General features: G+C 46.5%; 1 protein-coding gene across 8 annotated transcripts in view; it reads right to left on the bottom strand.

Annotated features, from left to right (window-relative positions):
- The window catches only part of CFAP251 (cilia and flagella associated protein 251), an 80,136-nt gene extending 61,230 nt beyond the window's left edge, over positions 1-18,906 (bottom strand). For 2 of the 8 annotated variants that reach the window (XR_010933369.1, XM_067700970.1), the window contains exons 1-6: positions 17,308-17,993; positions 16,245-16,655; positions 10,675-10,815; positions 8,195-8,304; positions 3,049-3,160; positions 2,648-2,728 (exon numbers count right to left, since the gene is read on the bottom strand). Coding sequence is in view for 7 of the 8 variants with exons in the window: in XM_067700970.1 (XP_067557071.1) it covers positions 2,648-2,728; positions 3,049-3,160; positions 8,195-8,304; positions 10,675-10,815; positions 16,245-16,655; positions 17,308-17,709 (1,257 nt within the window). In the remaining variant the exon portion in view is untranslated. The other 6 variants (XM_067700972.1, XM_067700971.1, XM_067700973.1 and 3 more) reach the window with 6 other exon arrangements.
- Positions 18,907-20,185: the final 1,279 nt, after the last annotated feature.

The following is a 20,185-nucleotide window of genomic DNA, read 5'->3' as shown; positions in this document are numbered from 1 at the left end:
CTGGAAATGAAAAGTGTCACAGCCGACCAGAGCGGCCAAGCCAGGCCCAGGGCCATCTTGAAATTCGTGACTGAATTGCAAGTAGGATGAATCCGCTGGATTGGGTGCTTCTCCCCAGCTACATTCAGCCCACTGGGGTCCAGGTCCAGAAGAGGCTGAGGGTGGGGCTCACCCAGAGCTGGGGGGGCTTGTGTGGTGCTGTCCAGCAGCACTTCCCGTTGGGGTGGAGGTGTTCTAACACCTGTGCTGCCAACAATGTAGCCACCAGCCGCATGTGGATAATGAGTGGCTGAAATGTGGCTAGTGAAGCTGAGGAAATGAATTTGTACTTTAACTTTAATCAATTTCCATTTTTGTTTGTTTGGGTCACGCCACGCGGCTTGTGGGGATCTTAGTTCCCCAACCAGGGATTGAACCTGAGCTCCCTGCAGTGTAAATGCGGAGTCCCAACCACTGGACCGCCAGGGAATTCCCGAAATTTCAACAGCCATGTGTATTTAGCAAAGTTGCAGTATAGAAATCAGTTGAAGTTCTATACACTAACAATGAACATTCTGAGAAGAAAATTAAGAAAACAATTCCACTTAATAATAGCATCAAGGGGCTTCCCTGGTGGCGCAGTGGTTGAGAGTCCGCCTGCCGATGCAGGGGACACGGGTTCGTGCCCTGGTCTGGGAAGATCCCACATGCCGCGGAGAGGCTGGGCCCGTGAGCCATGGCCGCTGAGCCTGCGTGTCCGGAGCCTGTGCCCCGCAATGGGAGAGGCCACAACAGTTAGAGGCCCGCGTACCGCAAAAAAAAATAAAAATAATAATAATAATAATAATAATAGCATCAAAAAAAATACTTAGGAATAAATTTAGCCAAGGAGGTGAAAGATTTGTACGCTGAAAACTACAAAATGCTGCTGCTGCTGAAAGAAATTAAAGAAGACGTAAATAAACAGAAAGACAGGGGCTTCCCTGGTGGCGCAGTTGTCAAGAATCCACCTGCCGGGAGATCAGCTGGGTGCTTTGTGACCGCCTGGAGGTGTGGGATAGGGAGGGTGGGAGGGAGGGAGACGCAAGAGGGAAGAGATATGGGAACATATGTATATGTATAACTGATTCACTTTGATATAAAGCAGAAACTAACACCATTGTAAAGCAATTATACTCCAATAAAGATTAAAAAAAAAAAACAAAGAATCCGCCTGCCAATGCAGGGGACACAGATTCAAGCCCTGGTCCGGGAAGACCCCACATGCCACGGAGCAACTAAGCCCGTGCGCCACACCTACTGAAGCCCGTGTGCCTGGAGCCTGTGCTCCGCAACAAGAGAAGCCACCACAATGAGAAGCCCGCGCACCGCAACAAAGAGTCGCCCCCGCTTGCCACAACTAGAGAAAGCCCGCATGCAGCAACAAAGACCCAACACAGCCATAAATAAATAAATAAGTAAAATAAATCTATTAAAAAAGAAACAAATAAAATAAACAGAAAGACATCCATGCTCCTGGACTGGAAGACAATCCTGTTAAGATGACACGACTACCCAAAGCAATCTATAGATTCAATGCAATCTCTATCAAAATCCCCAATGCATTTTTGGTAGCAATAGAAAAACCCATCCTAAATACCCAGGTATGGCTGGTAGCTTTGAGAAGTAAGGAAATTGTGGGGGGCACTTCCCTGGCGGTTCAGTGGTTAGGACTCCGCGCTTTCACTGTCAAGGGTGCAGGTTTGATCCCTGGTCGGGGAACTAAGGTTCCACAAGCCATGTGGTGTGGCCAAAAAAAAAAAAAACAAGGAAGGAAATTTTTTTGAGGGAGCAGAAGGAATGTTGGCGGAGGGAGAGCAGGAGAGACATAAAGCTGATAATGATGTGTGCCTTGCTGAGTCCAGTCACCCAGACCCCCTGCTTGGGTTCTGGTTCACACAAGCCATGTACATCCTTACCACAGTGTCTGGTACACAGTAGGTACTCAATAAATGCAGGTGAATGGCGGCTGCGAGCATGAATGAGACGATGCAGAGCAGCACAGTCAATGCTCTGGGTGCCCTCGGCAAGTCACCTCACACAAATCGAGAATAATAACTCCCCTATAATAAGAGCAGTTCAGAACATGCTTCTAGAATAAGAAAGGCTGCTAGCTGGGTAACTTTAGACCAGTTATTTGATAGTTAATCGTAGTAATATGAATCCCACAGTAACATCTTCTCAGCATGTTTGCATGGGTTACATGAGATATTGTATGCAAAGAACTTAGCACAATCTGGCACATAAGAGGTGATCAAAAAAATTAGCAGAGCTTCCCTGGTGGTGCAGTGGTTGGGAGTCCGCCTGCCAATGCAGGGGATGCGGGTTCGTGCCCCAGTCCGGGAAGATCCCACATGCCGCAGAGCGGCTGCGCCCGTGAGCCATGGCCGCTGAGCCTGCGCGTCTGGAGCCTGTGCTCCGCAGCGGGAGAGGCCACAACAGTGAGAGGCCCGCGTACCGAAAAAAAAAAAAAATTAGCTATTATCGTCAAAAATAAAATGAGATCATGGACAGGAGTTTTTTAAAAGCTCTTGGGCACCATAACAAAGCTCCAGTAAAACAAAAAGTAGTTTCGAACTGGCTTCAGCATACCTTTAGGTGGATCTTTACAGGCTCGAAATGAACTCACCTGAAAACCATACTCTTTGGGAAGGTTAAGAGTGCAGGCCGGTGTTTCCACCGCTAAAGTCCACCTCCAGATGCAAACTTTCTGTAAGTGATGGCAGACAGAGGAGAGTGAGAAGATTCCTGAAGGGTACGGGAGGAACCTACACCTCTTGTGGTAAGCCAGTGACCTCCGCTAACTAAGCAAAGCACAGTGAGCTAAGCCACAGGCAGGGAGCCCCTGACCGGTCACCCCCCCTCCACCCAGAGAACCACAGACGCCACATGGCCTGAGCAGGAGCCCCTGACCGGTCACCCCCCTCCACCCAGAGAACCACAGACGCCACACAGCCTGAGCACAGCTGCTTGCGGGGACACTTGTGACGGGCGGGCCAGCCGCTGAAGCTGCCGTGACAAGCCCTGTACCTGGATCTCAGCGTCTGAGATGGTCGCCAGGTACTTGGCATCGTGGGTGATGGCCATGGCCCTGATGCCGCCACCTTCTGGGCAGCTGTCGAATATCGTGTGCACAGGAATGCTGCAAGACAGGACGGGGGACACCCAGGTCAGGAACAGAACAGCTACGGAGAAACAAACGTGGTCCACCCACATGATGGAAAGTTGCTCCGCCATAAAAAAGGAGTGAAGCACTGACACAGGCGACAACACGGATGAACCTTGAAACCATGGTGCTGAGTGAAAGAAGCCAGACACCAAAGGCTACAGATTGTATGAGTCCATTTATATCAAACCTCCAAGATAGGCAAATCCATAGAGGCGGAAAGCAGGTGCGTGTTTTCCAGAGGGTAGGGGAGCGGGATGTGAAGGCTGATGGTTTCAGGGTTTCCTTCTGCGGTGAAGAAAATGTTCTGCAACCAGATAAGAGGCGGTGGTTGCACCACACTGTGCATATACTAAATGCCACTGAGTTGTTCACTTTAAAATGGTTACTTTTATGTTATGTGAATTTTACCTCAAATTTAAAACAAAAACTAACTCAGGGCAGCATGTAAACATGCTATTTGTTCTCTCCTGGAGCTCTAGTCTCTCCTTCATTATCGAGCGCTGATTCTGTGCCAGGCGTGAAGGATGAGAACATGAAACAAGACGTCTAGGACACCATCCTAGCTCTCAGGAAAGCCGGCGTCCTCCTCCAGAAGGGGGAGTGTAAACAAGCACAGGCTTTCTCGACAGCACCTTCCCTGCATCTGTCAAAATCCTCAATGCACAGACCCTAAGACTCGCCAATTCCACTTCTACAACTTATTTTCCCTAGAGAAATAATAGCAAAAGTAAACAGAGATAAATGCCAGTTCATGTTTATTGTGGCACTGCTTTAATAGCAAAAATCTGGAAACAACATAAATATCCATTAATACAGGATTTGTTTAAAAAATATCATGGTAAACCATACAATGAAAAAGCATGCCACCTTCAAAATGAATGAGGTAGATTTGGGAAAGTGACCAAAGTTTTGTGGAAAAAAGCAAATAGCAAAACAGTAGACGTAGCATCATCCTGAGAGAGAGAGAGGAAAGAGAGAGAGAGAGAGAGAGAGAGAGACTGTGTGTGTGTGTGTGTGTGTGTGTGTGTGTGTAGAAAAAAGTCTGGAGGAATGAACTCCAAACTACATGGTGACTCTGGATATAGGTTTGGGTGAAGGGGGACTTACTTTTTTTTTTCTTACACGTCTGTATTGTGTCACTGGCAAGACTTTAGAACTGTAAGATGCAGACAAAGCCTTAACACACGCAGAATTTAATTAGATGATATCTGAATACCTGAGAGAGCCAAAGAAATGCAAGAAACAGCTGAAGCAATGATGGAAGTAAGCTGTGATGTGCTGGGGGTCCCTGACTCCCACTGGAAGAGTGGGTGCTAGGAAGACTTAATCCCGGAACGCGGGCTATGCAGACCCCCCGTTGGTTTTTCATTATGGAGACCTTGTTACAGCAAATATACACAGGCCTCAGCATGTCACACAGGCCTCAGTATGTCACATCGGTGTCCCAATTGGCTGGAACCAAGTCTGTGCCCTAGCTGAGGACCTGTCTGGTTCTCTGTCACTTGAGATATTTTATCCCACTGAGACGTGGCCCCAAAAATTGCCTTGGGAAGGGAGTCCTAAAGTTGTTGGGAATGACATAATGACGTTCTTCGTGGGAAGGTGTATCTCATCCCCAGGGATATTTAGAATTAAATGCAGAGAAGATAAGTCAGTTGGACCTGTACTCTTAACATATTTGTGATAAGAGAATTTGTTCCTTTTTTTAAGAATGGGTCATGTTTAAGAGAATTTAACATATTAGAGTCTCTAACAGATTAATTTGTGATTCTAATTGAAAGTCTGTAGTTGATTTAGACTTGTGATTTTAAATTCAAATTGTATTAGGTTTATAAACAATACTTGAACACTTAAGAGAACTTAGGACTTGCCATATTTATGTCTAATTTATTAGATTTACAAGAATTACTTAAGTACTGGTGAAGGATTTATTTGTTAATCAGACTACTAAAGAACTTAAAGATGAAACTGAATATATCAATTTCTAAATGCAGTTTAAAATGTTTAAAAGGAGTTAATAAAATTTGTGAGACCAAACATTAATCAAAGCCCCCTTATAGGCAATTGCAAAAATACGCTAGATTTACGGAGTAAGATTTAAGTTGAACTAATATCTCAAGGAAGAAGTACCGTTTATCACTTTAATAAGGTGAATATTAATTCTAAAACCAGAGAATCCTTTCTGGGTTCCCAGAGTCATCATTTGCAATATCATAAAACTCATATCGACATATCATTTTAATTGTTAACCACAGATACACTTCACTTTGTAATTTTAAAAAATGACTGCCAGAGTCACCTCCGGTCTAGTTGGGGAGACAGCTCTATAAACAAGAAAAAAGCAAAGGATAAACACTGTTTGAATGGAGGCCAGCTCTGCCTGGGGCAGGGGAGCTGTCAGCAAAGGCTTGAGAGAAGAGAGGCACCAGAGGGGCCCATCCTTCCTGCCTCAGGACTTCCTGATGCAGGAGATGACTTTCCCTCGTGTGTGTCAGGTGGATGTGCCATTTCTTGCAGCTGAAAAGCATGTAATCGCTAGAGATGACCGCTAGGCAAGCAGAAGGGAATTTGATTTCGTGGGGGAAGTGTTCGCATGGCTAGGATGTGAGCGTGTACTCCCTGTAACAAGGGCTGAGCTGACAACGGGCAGCAGGGGAGCCCGTTAGGATTTTGCGCATGGGAAAAGATCACGCTCAAAATGTTGTAGAGAAAAACCATATGATGATATATGATGATGGCCATACATGTGTATTTTTTTTTTGGCCTCGAGGCAGGCAGGATCTTAGTTCCCTGACCAGGGATCGAACCCGTGGCCCCTGCAGTGGAAGCATGGAGTCTTAACTACTGGACCACCAGGGAAGTCCCCTTACACATGTGCATTTAAAACAACATCAGGGGGCTTCCCTGGTGGCGCAGTGGTTGGGAGTCCACCTGCCAATGCAGGGGATGCGGGTTCGTGCCCCGGTCCGTGAGGATCCCGCGTGCCGCGGAGCGGCTGGGCCCATGAGCCATGGCCGCTGAGCCTGCGCGTCCGGAGCCTGTGCTCCGCAACGGGAGAGGCCACAACAGTGAGAGGCCCGCGTACCGCAAAAAAAAAAAAAAAAATCAACAGATGAATGGATAAACAAAATGTGTTATATCCATGCAATGGAATCTTAAACAGCTAAAAAAAGGAATGGAGTACTGATTCATGCTACAACATGGAAGAATTTTGAAAATATTATAAGTAAAAGAAGCCAGACACAAAAGCCACATATTGTATGATTCCACGGACATGAGATGTCCAGAATAGGCAAATCTTTACAGCTAGAAAGTAGATTAGAGGTTGAGGGGAGGGGAGAATGAGGAATTCATTAGTTCAGATTTTCTGGTTGGGTGCTGTGAGTGTTCTGGAAATAGTGGTGATGGCTGCACAACACTGTGAATGTAATTAATGCCAGTGAATTGTATATACATTTAAAAGTGGTTCAGTGTCACGGAGGCTGGGTTGAAGAGCGAAACTGCAGTGGGGGAGATCGGTCAGGAGGCTACTGCAATGGCCCAAGCAGGAGAGGGTGGGCAGAGGCGGTGGATGTGGGTTCAGAAGTTATTTGGAGGTGGAGGCGCAGGACTTTTGGACATTTTAGCAGGAGATGCCCACGGGACATGCAGGTGGACTGTCCTCCAGCAGCTTCCCCATCAGCAGACAGGAAACACTGAGACGGCTGTTGAGAGTAAGATGGCGCAGTTTCAAACCCTGGCTCTGCTCCTGCCTGGCTGGAGAACATCACCAACAGCATCCTCACGCCCTGAGGCCACAGCTAAGGAATGGCCAGAGGAGGATAAGGCTGAAAAGAGTCTGAGAGGGAACAGACAGCAAGCAGGATGAGGACCAGGGGACATGGTGTCAGAGGGGCCAGGGGAAATGATTAGGTAATATGGCCCTATGGAGGCCACCGGTCACCTGGGAGAGAGCAGTTCCTGTGTCACAGAACATTCAACATAACTTCTTCCTAAACTTCTTCTCCACCTGGACTCGTCCACCCCCCACCTCACCCCATCCCACCCCCCTACACACCCAACCAAGGCCTTACAATCTTGTCAGTGAATCTAGCACTACTCTCTGCCTCCAGGACCAGGAATTACGAAAGGACACACATCTGTGAGCATCTATCCTGGGCCAGGTGCTGTGCTCTGATCTTCCTAACAATCCGGTAGGGTAAGTAAAGTAGATCAAACAGCGCCCCCTCGAAATTCATTCCACCCAGAACCTCCGAAGCGAGCTTATACAGAAAGAGAGTCTCTGCGGATGTAATTAGTTAAGATGAGGTCATACTGGTTAGGGTGGACCCTAAACCCAATGACTGGAGTCCTTATAAAAGAGAAGACCTTACAGAGAGACACAGAGGGGGAAACGCCACATGAAGATGGAAGCAGAGGCTGAAGTGACGTGTCTACAGGTCAAGGACCACCAAGGATGCCAGCAACCACCCAAAGGAGGAGGGGAGCATGGGACAGATTCTCTCTCAGGGCCCCAGGAGCTCCCTGCAGACTCCCCAATTTCAGACATTTGGCCTCATGAACAGTGAGAAAATAAATTTCTGTGATTTTAAGCCACCCAGATTGGGGTAATTTCTTACAGAGCCCAGGGAAATGAAGACAGTAAGTACGATTAGTCTTTTTTTTTTTTTTTTGGGCAGATGGTGAAAGTCACATAATTTCTCCGGGTCTCCCAGCTGGGTGTGGGAGTGTGAGTTAGCCTCCCTCAACCCTGTCTGCCTGGGGGCCACCGACAAACCAAGTTTCTGGGCTTAGAGAGCCAAGAATCACCCATGGGAAATTCACCAAAGTAATGTCATCCCAACAGTCCTTGAGGCAGTAAGACAACCTCCCCTGAGAACCTCGCCCCTCGCCCTGCCTCCCAGCACCAGCTTCTGTATCCCTGGACCGGCATGACTCCTTTTTTTGCGGGTCACGGTGGCAGACGCTGTACAAAAACGCGGGGGGAAGTGGCTACGACGTGCCTACCCCGTGAAGCAGTCCCATATGATTATCAGGCATTCGGGCCCTTTGTCAGCCGTGGCGACCCAGCGCCTGTCTTCACTGATGCAGAGGCAGGAGATGACGTTGGGGTGGCCCTGCAGACGTGGAGAGAAGTCGCTCTGAGACAGGGGTTGGGGGGGGCCCAGCCCTGGCACCAGCAGGAAAGGCGGGGCCCCGGAGGCACACCTGAGCTCCCTTTCCAGATGCCGCTGGCTGAAAATCCTACTCCCACCCGCCTTCCCTGGTGTTTCTCTACAGCCAGAGGTTTTCAAACTTCCCCTCAAAACACTCTCAGGGTAAGCTGCACTCCCTGCAAGAACAGTGGCTTCCTAGGGGTCGAGGCGTATACCCGACTCTGAGCCCACGTTGAGAATACATGTCCAGGTCCCCCCACCTCCAGCCCCCTCGAACCTCCCTACCAGCCTCATCTCCCCCAAAACTGCTCACTCAGGTCACTGAGCAGCTCTGGAACCAAAGCCTCCTCACGGGCCTCTGCTTTCACTCGTATCCTCCTACGATCTTCCCCACACAACAGAGGAATCTTCTGGAAACACAAACAAGATGGCAGCCGGGAAACAACCCCTGTTTCCCTCCTTCCGTGTCACCCCTCGCTCACTCTGGCCTCTGTCTGGGCCTCATGCACGAGGCCTGAAAACTCGGAGCTCTGTCTGTCTGGGATGCTGTTCCCCGGCAAAACGGCCCCGGGCTAGCTCATGCTCAGCCTTCAGGTCTTGGCACAAACAGCACTTTTTTATTCCCTGCCCACCCAATCCAGAGGAATCTCCTCTCACCCTGATGCTTCCCTCTTAGAGCATTTTCACGTTTCCTTTCGAGCAACTGTTAAAATCTTTAGGTATATGCTTCTGTGTTCACTTGTTTAACGACTGTCTCTCCATGAGGGGGGACTAGATCTATGTTGTTCATGACTACAGACCCATCACCTGAAACATAGTGGTTATGATAAATACACGTGGGATGAATGAACAAACGAACAAATGGCCAAGGCCACTCCCAGCCATCCAACTCTGCGGAGGCTGGACGCCTTCCTACTTCTCAGCCCCTCTGCCCCGCCCGCCCCCCTGACTCTGAGTCTGCCCACCACACTGTGCTTTCTCCCCCTGCCGCTACCTCTGTGCTCAGTGCTACACATTCAACTAAGCTCTGAGAAGGGCTGCTTGCTGACTGTGTGTGTATTTCAGGACTTCTAGAAAGCAAATTCCTTAAGTTACACCCACGTGTCTTGGATCCCTGGCATGATGCTGAATACTGGCTGAGCTCTTGGAAAATACTTTGTGAAGTTTCTGATCTAGGCATTGACTAAGGAAGGTCCTTATATGTCAACTGAAAAGGGTAACATGGAACTGTTTACCGGGTTAACTAGTGGAAAGTCAGACACCAGGAAAACGTGACATTTGGACAGGTAAATGATGAAAAAGGGGTCAAAAACATCCGGAACAGAGGAGGCAGAGCACTGAGGGGAAGGCAGGCATGTGGGGCATTCGGGGAGGCACAGAGCAGGGTGTAAATAAAGCCAGGTGCTGGAGGGAGGAGACAGGAGGAAAGACTGACCTACTTAATGCTTTAAAGTCAGGAGACCTGGATGTAAGACCTGGCTTCAGCATCTGCTAGCACAGCCTTGGGCAAGTCAGCTAAATCCCTCTGAGCCTCAGTTTCCTCTCCTGTGAAATGGGAATATTAACACTCACTTCTCAGCAGGAGTAGGAGGATCAAAGCCCTTTGAGCCCTGGAAAGGAGTCTGAGTGTTAATTAGGTCCGAATCCCTGCCCTTTGCATCTCACCATAGTCCTGTGGAGACAACATGGTCTCTCCTGACCACGTTTTTACAGAAATGTAAAAAATACAGATGCTTTAGATTCTAGTTACTATAAAATTAAAGTCAACTGCTATTCTGATTAGAATCAGAGAGAAAACGAACAATAAAATGTGTTCCTAAAAAAAAATTTGCTATGGTTCAGAAGAGAAGAGGGAAAATGTGTATGAGATGGAATGAAGTTGACCCCTGAAATAAAAACCAAAGTGCTGGACTTCCCTGGTGACACAGTGGTTAAGAATCCACCTGCCAATGCAGGGGACACTGGTTCGAGCCCTGGTCCGGGAAGATCCCACATGCCGCGGAGCAACTAAGCCCATGCGCCACAACTGCTGAGCCTGCGCTCTAGAGCCCGCGAGCCACAACTACTGAGCCCACGTGCCACAACTACTGAAGCCCGCGCAACTAGAGCCCGTGCTCCGCAACAAGAGAAGCCACCGCAATGAGAAGCCTGCGCACCACAACAAAACGTAGCCCCTGCTCGCCGTAACTAGAGAAAGCCTGCACACAGCAACAAAGACCCAACGCAGCCAAAAATTAATTAATTAATTAAAAAGCAACAACAATAACAACCAAAGTGCTGTATTCAGGTTAAAAACAACCTCTTTCACTTGAAGTAAGAAAACCTGCAAACCTGAAGATGGTGCTGGTTATTCTTAAAGACATTGTAGATGACCGCAGTGTGAGCACTGGCATACAGAAGAACTCTCTGGTTTTCATCTTGAATGTAGTAAACAGGAAGGGAGCTGTTCCATCCGAACGACCAGGTCATGGCCTGGAAGACAAAGGTAAAACCGGGAAGACGCTACGGTGCACGAACCCAGAGCTGTGATGCCGGGTACTCCCGGCCTGAGTCCTGGAGGAGAAGGATTCACATCATCAGCCAATGAAGAGACATCACCTTGAGAAGTCCTCAAGAGCACGCTACACCGTGGATGACGCCTGAAAACGTGATGCTACGTGAAAGGAGCCAGATGCAAAGGACCACACACTGTGTGACTCCATCTACATAAAATGTCCAGAATAGGCAGATCCCTAGAGACAGAAAGCAGATGAGTGGTTGCCAGGGGGTGAGGGGAGGGGGAATGGGGAGCGACTGCTTACTGCGTATGGGTTTCTTTCTGGGGCGACGGAAATGTTCTGAGAACAGGCTACAAACCAATCAACTGTATACTGGAAAAGGGAAATTTTCAGACATAGAAAACAAACTTATGGTTACAAAAGGGGGAAGGGGGGGTGGGAGGGATAAATTAGGAGTTGGGGATTAACAGATACACACTACTATGTATAAAACAGATAACCAACAAGGACCTACTGTATAGCACAGGGAACTATACTCAATATCTTGTAATAACCTATAAGGGAAAAGAATCTGAAAAAGAATATATATATATATACGTATACATATGAATCACTTTGCTGTACCCCTGAAACTAACACAACATTGTAAATCAACTATATTTCAACAAAAATAAATTTTAAAAACTTTTTTTAATTTTAAAGGGTAAACTTTACAAGGATGTGGAGAAACTGGGACCCTTGTGCGTTACTGGTGGGAGTGTGAAATGGTGCAGCTGCTGTGGAAAACAGTATGGAGGTTCCTCAAAAAACTGAAAATACAATTACCATATACTCCAGCAATTACACTTCTGGGTACCTACCCCAAAGAACAGGAAACAGGGTCTCAAAGAGATATGTGTACACCCGTGTCCATAGCAGCATATTTCACAGTAACCAAAAGGTGGAAAAGAAGCCAGTGTCCATCAACAGATGAATGGATAAACAAAAGGTGAGTATTATTCAGCCTCCAAAGGGATGGAGATTCTGACACATGCTCCGACATGGACGAACCTTGAGGATATTATATAAGTAAAATACACCAGTCACAAAAAGACAAATATGAACTGAATGGTTCCACTTATATGAGGTCCCTAGAGTAGTCAAATTCATAGAGACAGAAAGTAGAAGGGCAGTTAGCCAGGGACCGGGGTGGGGTTGGGGAGCTGGTGTTTGTGGGTACAGCGTGTGTTTCACAAGATGAAGAGGGTTATGGGGACGGGTGATGATGGTGGCTGCACAACCGTGTGAATGTGTTTAATACCATTGAGCTTTTACACATAAAAATGGTTAAGGTGGTAAATTTTATGTTATGTGCCTTTTACCACAATCTTTTAAGAAAAAGTTAAGAGGGTGGATTTTATGGATGGGAATTCTACCTCGATGTAAAAAGAAAAGAAAAGCTACGTGGTGCTTACACAGGCGTGTTTGCTGTGGAAGAATTCAATGAGTTCTACACTTGCGTGTGCTCTTTCTGTTTATACGTTATATTTCAATAAAGACGTTTCCTTTAAAAAAAGAAAGTCTTCAACAGTAAATAGAAACAACTTCCTATTCATCTTCTCCCCAGGACCTAGACCCAGCTCAGTACCAGACACACAGTGAGCACTTAATGTCGTGAAATTCAATTTACTGAACGAGAGTACGTAGAATGGACAAGTTATAATAAAGTCACTAAGTAACTTCGTAAGAAAGGCAATTATTCAGCCTGGGTATTTGTTCCTTATACACGATTTTCCCTGGAAGGATAAAGTATAAAAGAGACAAAATTCCCTCAGGAGGATTAAAAATTCCACACTGCCAGGAACAAGTCCAAAATAAAAATTTCATGAAATGAAAAATAATAGGTACTATAAATCCAACTACTGCTTCCAATTCAATAGTAGTTTGTTTATGTATATTTTTGTATTCAACGTCTCTTACAAAAATTACGGATAAACTGTGGTACGTTCATACAATGGAATATTATTCAGCAATAAAAAGAAATGAGGTTGCAAGCCATGAAAAGATGTGGAGGAACCTTAAATGCATGTTGCTAAGTGAAAGAAGCCAGCCTGAAAAGGCCACAAACTGTATGATTCCAACTACATGACACTGTGGAAAAGGCAAAACTATGGAGACAATAAAAATCAATGGTTGTCAGGGGCTTGTGGTGGGGGGGATAAGGGGGAGGGAGAGATGAACAGGTAGGGCACAGGACATTTTTAGGGCAGTGAAACTACTCTGTATCAAACAACAATGGTAGATACATGTCATTATGCATTTGTCAAAGCCCAGAGAATGTACATCACAGAATGAACCCTAAGGTATAAACTATGGACTTTAGGTAATTCTAATTCATCCATATTGGCTCATCAATTGCGACAAATGTACTGCACTAATGCAAGATGGTAATAATAGAGGAGACGAGGGGGGAAGGAGGCACAAGGGAGTATGTGGGAATTCTCTGTGTTTTTCATTCCATTTTTCTATAAACCTAAAACTGCTCCCAAATAATAAAGTCTATTTAAAAACTTAACCAAGGCTGATGTGGTAGAGTATTTAAAGTGATGGCTAAGTGATTAGTTACCAAAAATCAGTGGGTTATATTGGAGCATAGAAATGAAATCTGGTGATGGGATTTCCCTGGCGGTCCAATGGTTAAGACTCCGAGCTGCCACTGCAGGGGGCGCGGGTTCCATCCCTGGTCGGAGAACTAAGATCCTGCATGCCTCACGGCCGAAAGAAAAAAAAATAAAGAAATGAAATCTGGTGAGTTTCCTTTCTGATCTTTGAATGATACTTAAGGTTAAATTGATGTACCGTATAGTTCTCCCAAGACAGAGTGGGCAACGTGGCCGATTTCTCTCTCCTACACCCTTCATTCCCCATTCTCTCCTGATTCCATCTGCTCATTCGCTGTAATTTATATTTATATTTAGGTCTTTTATTGTGTGGGTGTGAGTGGTAGAATCACGGAATCATAATTGCCTCAAGCTGCAACTTCTAGGAACGGAACTATTTCATATCTGGCTGGTTCTTAAGAGCCAATTTCTTCAAGTGAGATGGTTCTTTTGGAAACCTGCTAATTCTAAAAGGCCTTATAGTCGTCCTGGAAATTTATTTTGAGATTTAACAGATTAGTTATAAAAAGAAAACACTCTTAACTAGACTCCTGTCTCCAGGTAAACCTCTTTCAAGGTCAAAACTAGGCTGACCTCACTCAGTAGTAACAGAACTTCCTTGCTTGAGCAGCCCTCACGTTAACCGAAATCACACAGTACTAACACTCATCGCATTTTGCACTAGTTTTAACACTCATGGCGAATGATGATGGAGACAGCCACCTCTTACAACAATCTTCTTCTAAAACATGGTCATCTGGAAAACAAAACTTTATTGTCAAAATCAGATTTCACTGTATTTGATAGTTATATGATTCCTTCTCATAAACACGATACCTTGTTACTTGGCTGGAGGTGGTATTCACGGTTAGGTCTATTTACCATGAGCACTGCGAGTTATTACAGGCCTTTGGGATAAGCTGGGGGAGCCCAAAGGAAAAGGAGGATGCTGCGAGCACAGAGATGGAGGGGCACACACTCACTGAAGCACCTTTGGTGAGAGCAAGAAATTAGAAACAGCATGAATGGCCATCAATAAGGAAACAGCCAAATTTAAAATGAGGAAGTGGATATACACGCACTGATACAAAAAATCCTCTAAGACATGTTAAGTGCAAAAACATTTATGCACAAATGCAGAATATCTCACTGCAAAAACGAACAACTAAAAACACAAATCGTGTGCGTGTGTGCGCACAGATACATGTTTATATATGTACCAACAAAGGTCTGGAGAGATAGTTATACCAAACTGCAACAGTAGTCACCTCAGGAAAATGGGATTGGGATGGGAGTGTGTTCGAGAAGAGGAATCTTTGCCTTTGTATATTTTATTTATAAAGAGCACTAATTCATTTTAACAAAAAGAAGAAACAATAAAGGCGAAAGGAAAGGAAAAAGAAAGACGGCGCACCCAAAGAGCTAAGCAAACCTGCAAAGAGAGAAGGCCTAGGAAAGTTTGGTTCTGCGGTGAGTCCAAGGCTAACGGGGGCCCAGACCTGTGCAGTGGCTTTTGTCAAGTCCAGGTAGCTGGGGCCTGGATAAAAAGATCGCTTGCTCTAATTAGTGACGTTACCTGATTTCTGGTTAGTTGGCTAAACAAGACAAATGTCTTCATGGGCTCTAAAACTCAATTATTCTTGGGACTTCCCTGGCAGTCCAGTGATTAGGACTCTGAGCTTCCACTGCAGAGGGCAAGGGTTCAATTTCTGATTGGGGAACTAAGATCCAACATGCCGCTCAGTGTGGCCAAATAAATAAATAAACTCAATTACTCTTTCTTTCAGACTGAGCAACTGCAAGCTTGAACCTTTAACTCCATTGCTCAAAGTCAGCCAAATCTACAGAAAGGAGGCTGTCAGTTCTCTGCACTTCCCCCTCGGCATCCTTCCGTCACCACCGCCAGCTCAACCGTCACCGCCATCACCTAGTTGTTAACACTTGTCAAGTGCTCGCTCTGTGTTAGGAACTGCATTAAGTACACACAGTCCATCACTTACAAATCTTCCAAAGGCATGAATCTACGGTGGGGGGAGAAAAAAAGATGAATCCTAGGAAACAATTTTCAGAAAGTAGCAGATGGAGGAAGAAAGAAGGAGAAGGGAAAAAAAAAAACCCTCCTCTTCCTTCTCTTGGCAAATGATAATATTTTTACCCTCGCAGATGGCGCCTCCCTGGAACACTGTCAGCGGCAGCAAAGGCAGACTCCTTTGGACCGCCTGGTGCTTTTCCCGGTGGCTTTCACTTTTTCCAGACCTTTGACTTACTGGTCTATCTTGGGATGGATAGTTTTAGGAACCTGTGGTGGTTTTAGGAGCTGGTAAAGGGATCAAGCCAGTTACAGCAGAAGAGGCGAGGAGAGGAGGGAAAGGCAAGGAATTGGTGGTATGGAGGAGGAGTATCATGATGTGGGAGAGAGAGAGGGAAAGGGAGGGAGAGAGACAGACGGAGCGAGAAGAGAGGGGAAAGGGGAGAGGTCGATTCTGAGTCTCCCCCAAGAAAACAGCGTCCTATACAACGGACAAACCACGTGTGGAATTTCCTGCCTGCAGAGCAACGCTGCTGAACCCAGATGCAGCGTTCCTGTCCACATACTGTCACACATGTCCAGCCACAGCTCCAAACTGAACTTTACAAAGACACGGGTCTGTGATTAGCTTAAAAAGGAGCTTTCTGGTGGTATTTTTTTCCATATGCATAAAATTCCCCTATTTCACAATACTCTCAAAACACTGGGGGAAATTTAAAAGCATGTTGCACTTACCAAGGGATACACGTTGGCACCGTCATCCTTTTGGAACAAAATGTCCTCGGTGGCAGTGGAGACCAGTGACCCCTTAGGGATCCTTGCTTTGGGCTGGAATTCTTTTTCTTTTTTCTCATTTACGTATAATACTCTTGTTTCTTTTCTCCCTTCTCTCTTTTCTGGCTCCAAGTCTCCCCTTTCTGGTTCCAAGTGTCTCTTTTCTTGTCCCAATTCATCTTGGGGCCTCTGGTCGGTTCTCTCTGCAAGCTCGCCCGAAGGCTGCTTTTCAGGGGAACTAAGCTGTTGTCCCGCAGAAGTGGTTAGATCCAAATCAAGAAACTCTAATTGCGAGGCCATGCTTGGAAGTTCGAATGTTTCCAAAAGCTCTGATTGTAATGAATGCTTTGACTCTCTACCACTATAGGTTTTCTTAAAAAAGAAATAGAAAGGAGATTGTGATTCCAAATACAGTACACGCTGCTACATGCCCTCATTTAGTTTCCTTTCTCTTCCTAATCAGCCAGTCTTAGTGTTAGCCTCACATCGGAATTATGAAGCACTTTTTAAAAAGAGCCTGGGACATTCTGTACTCAAATAACATGAATCATGGGTGTGTCAGGTTTATCCTTGGCCTACTAGCAGACCCACAACAGCAGAATTATTCTTCTAAGTGGCACTGGTGGCCTCCAAAAGCACCACAGAGCCACAGAGAGTCACTTCTCCTTGGACCAGAGGTGATTTCTACAGGCTGTTTAGACAAGCACACTCCAGCTAACCCCTGTCCTTTAAGTCAGCCCTGGTACACACCTCCTCCAGGAAGCTTTCCCTGATCATCCTCCAAGCTGGGTCAAGTGGCCTTTATATAGATACATATCTCCTAGGTACCTCTCAATCACTGCACTTAGTTTTATAATGTTTGCCTCCCTACATACCCTAGAGCTCCTTAAGAGAATGGATTGTGTCTTACTTGGTTTTATATCCACAGAGCCTGGCAGGTAAGTGGGTAACAAGCATTCAATTAATGATTAGGAATGAATGAATGAACAAACGAATGATTGAATGAATGAAAATTCCTACTTACTGGGAGTGTTCCTGACAAGATTGATTGGGAATCAGTTGGTGTAAGTCTCTCCAAACTGATCATGGACTTGGTGATTTCTTGGGGCTTCACTGTGGTTTCTTCCTGTGCTCCTGCTGCCTCCTCCTTCCCAAATTCTTCCCCCTCTTCTTTCCCCTCCGCTCCCTCTCCCTCCGCTTCCCCCTCCTCCTGAGACCCTCTCCACGCTAATGTGTTATCTTCTTTTAATTCCTGTTGCATATTTTCTAGCCCTTCATCATTTGGATATTTTTCTTCTTCTTCTTCTTCTTCTTCTTCTCCTTCTTCCATTTCTATTTCTCCATATTCTTCTGTTTCTTCCAGTGGGTTTTCCTCTGCATCTGACATTCTTCTCTTTGGAGATGTCTCTAGAGAAATTTTGAGCATAAAAGTCAGCAGGGCCCTCTGTTTTCCATTTTGATTTCCTGGTCCACAAACCCATCAATGAAATGTGCAATACCAGCTCTGTTCCTTTCCATGGGAATAAAAAGAATGCCATACTCCTGGGAAAGCCTGTCTCAAATCTTTAAAAATATTGATCCCGGGCCTCATCTTTCTGAGGATAATTTTAGAGCCCTCTAACTCAGTGTATATCTATTCATATTCCCACAGGCAGCAAAATGATAACCCAGGCATTAGCAACAGTTCTAATAATACGAATAGGGGAAGAAGCAGGTACCTTAGCGGTTAAAAGTGTTGGCTTTCCAGTCAGCCTCTCCTGGCATTGAATCCCAGTTCCACCACTCAGGTGCTCTGTGACCTTGGGCAAGTCACTTTACCCCTCGGAGTCTAAATCTGCTCACAGGCAAAATTAAAATGATAACCCTAAATTCTGGGGGTGTTGTGAAGATTAGATGAAATGACATATGTAAAATGCTCCAGCTGCAGCACAGAGTGCTTGAGAAATGGTAGCAGTCTAGAAAGTTAAAAAGCCTAGCATGTTCTCTCGTTTATTTCTTACAGCAAACTTAAGAGTCTGAAGCTCTGAGAGGTGAAGTGACTTATGCAAGATCATACAGCGAGTAAGAAGCAGACCTCTCAATGTTCAGTTCCGCCATCTGAAAAACTGCTAAGATTTCAAGTCTAGGGCCCTTAGTACAGAGCCTCTTCCGACTGCCAAACTTTGCCACATTCCTCATGGGGGGGTGCGGGGAGCAGGTGTGTGCGTCCGTGGGGGCACAAAGCCCAGGCGTGGACCCTTCCTCCAGCTCAGGTCTGCCTGGAGCTGCCCTAGGGCGAGCCCAGGTGGGGTGAGCGCCCCCCAAGAGGCACCAGGCCCCTCCTTGCCGGGGCCCCCGCCCCTGACTCACAGAGCGCGCCCACCCTGGTCCTCAAAGGCCGGGGTCTTCCCGCCGCGTGAACCCCTTGTCCACCTCCCGGCCTCCAGCTGCCGCCGCTTTCTCCTCCAAGGGCTCCCTAGTTACGGTCGCCACCCAAGCCCCGTCTCCATGGTAATCGCTGCCGCCTGCAGGCGACGGGCCGTAAAGCACGAAGGCTGGACAGCGGTCACGTGCCCAGAAAGCGGCGGGAGCGGGAGCGGGAGCGGGGAGCTGGTCGAGCTCGCCCCCTGCCGCCGCGACTTGGGAGGTAAAATTGGCTTTCCTCTCACCTCTCTCCTCCCCTCCCACTCTCCCCCATGTTTTCCCTTGGTGCCATCCCATGAGAAGCTGCAGCGGCCAATCCTAGCAACTCTGACTTTCTGAAGACTTGACAAAGTTATGTGAAGAAGTACGAACGGTTTGATAAAATTCTCTTTGTCAAAAGCAAACTAAATTTCCCGGTCTCATTGGTGCAGCACACAGCTGTCCTCCCCACCTCCTCGCCCGGGCACTAGATGTTGTACAGAAAATTTTAGCCAGCTGGGATTAAATGTTTCATAGGTTACGTTATCTTATCACATAACGTTTCTGCCAAACCAGTTTGTTAAATCTATTAGGATGATTCCACCTCCAAGTGTCTCTCCACTAGAACCTCACAAAAGACAGCCCACCTGCGTGGCCATCCTGAGGTTTCTGAAGCGGGGGGGCTTGCAGGAAACCAGCCAAAGGCACTGATGCAGAAGACTCTCTGCTGCTATCATTTTAGGAGGATGTGAATGAGTCTCTCCATCCCCACCCCACCCTCATACCCCAATGCTGGTTGCTGCATTTGCATACATCTCAAAAAAATAAAAGGGATTGCTGGATGGGGCAAGCTGTGTTTATTATAGTCTCGGGCTTATAAAAGATTGGAAAACACGTGGAATTAGAAAAACAATTTAAACACTGGTAAACACAGCACGTCTGTGGCTACAAGGGGGGAAATCCACGTGGACATTCGGCTAGAGTACATGGTGTTTGGGGGCAGACACTCAACAGGAAGGCTTTCCAGCCGAGCACGAGCACCCATGGCTGGAAGCACACCCAGTACTGACTCCCGTCAGGGCGAGCTGATATCTGCATCTAAGCCAAGCAAATCCAGGCCTGAAGAACCCAAGCATGCCTCAGTAGAATGTGCCAGATGCCCTCTGAAACAGAAAGTGGTCTGCAAGAACTGTGGAAATAAAACACTGTGATACGGTGAAGAGAGAAAAAAAGTAAAGCACGGAGGCACTAGGAATCACTGAAACTCACTTTGCCATGTTAAAGAGAGAAAATAAAAGGAAGGAAGGAAGGAGGAATCAGCATTTGCAAGAAGACAGCGCTGCACACACTGCTGGTTCCCATCAGCAATGTCAACACACCTTAGCAGTCTACAAAAGTGCTGATCCGAGGGCAGGCCCAGGAGACTCAATTATCCTGTATCCAGAGCAGCAATGCCGCAGTGCAAACGCAGGTGCAGCCTGAGCGTCTGGAACCCCCATTCACTAAAGGATGACGTCCCA

Source organism: Pseudorca crassidens, chromosome 12, assembly GCF_039906515.1.
Source record: "Pseudorca crassidens isolate mPseCra1 chromosome 12, mPseCra1.hap1, whole genome shotgun sequence".
Lineage (NCBI taxonomy): Eukaryota > Metazoa > Chordata > Mammalia > Artiodactyla > Delphinidae > Pseudorca > Pseudorca crassidens.
This window is presented reverse-complemented; position numbering and strand designations above follow the sequence as displayed.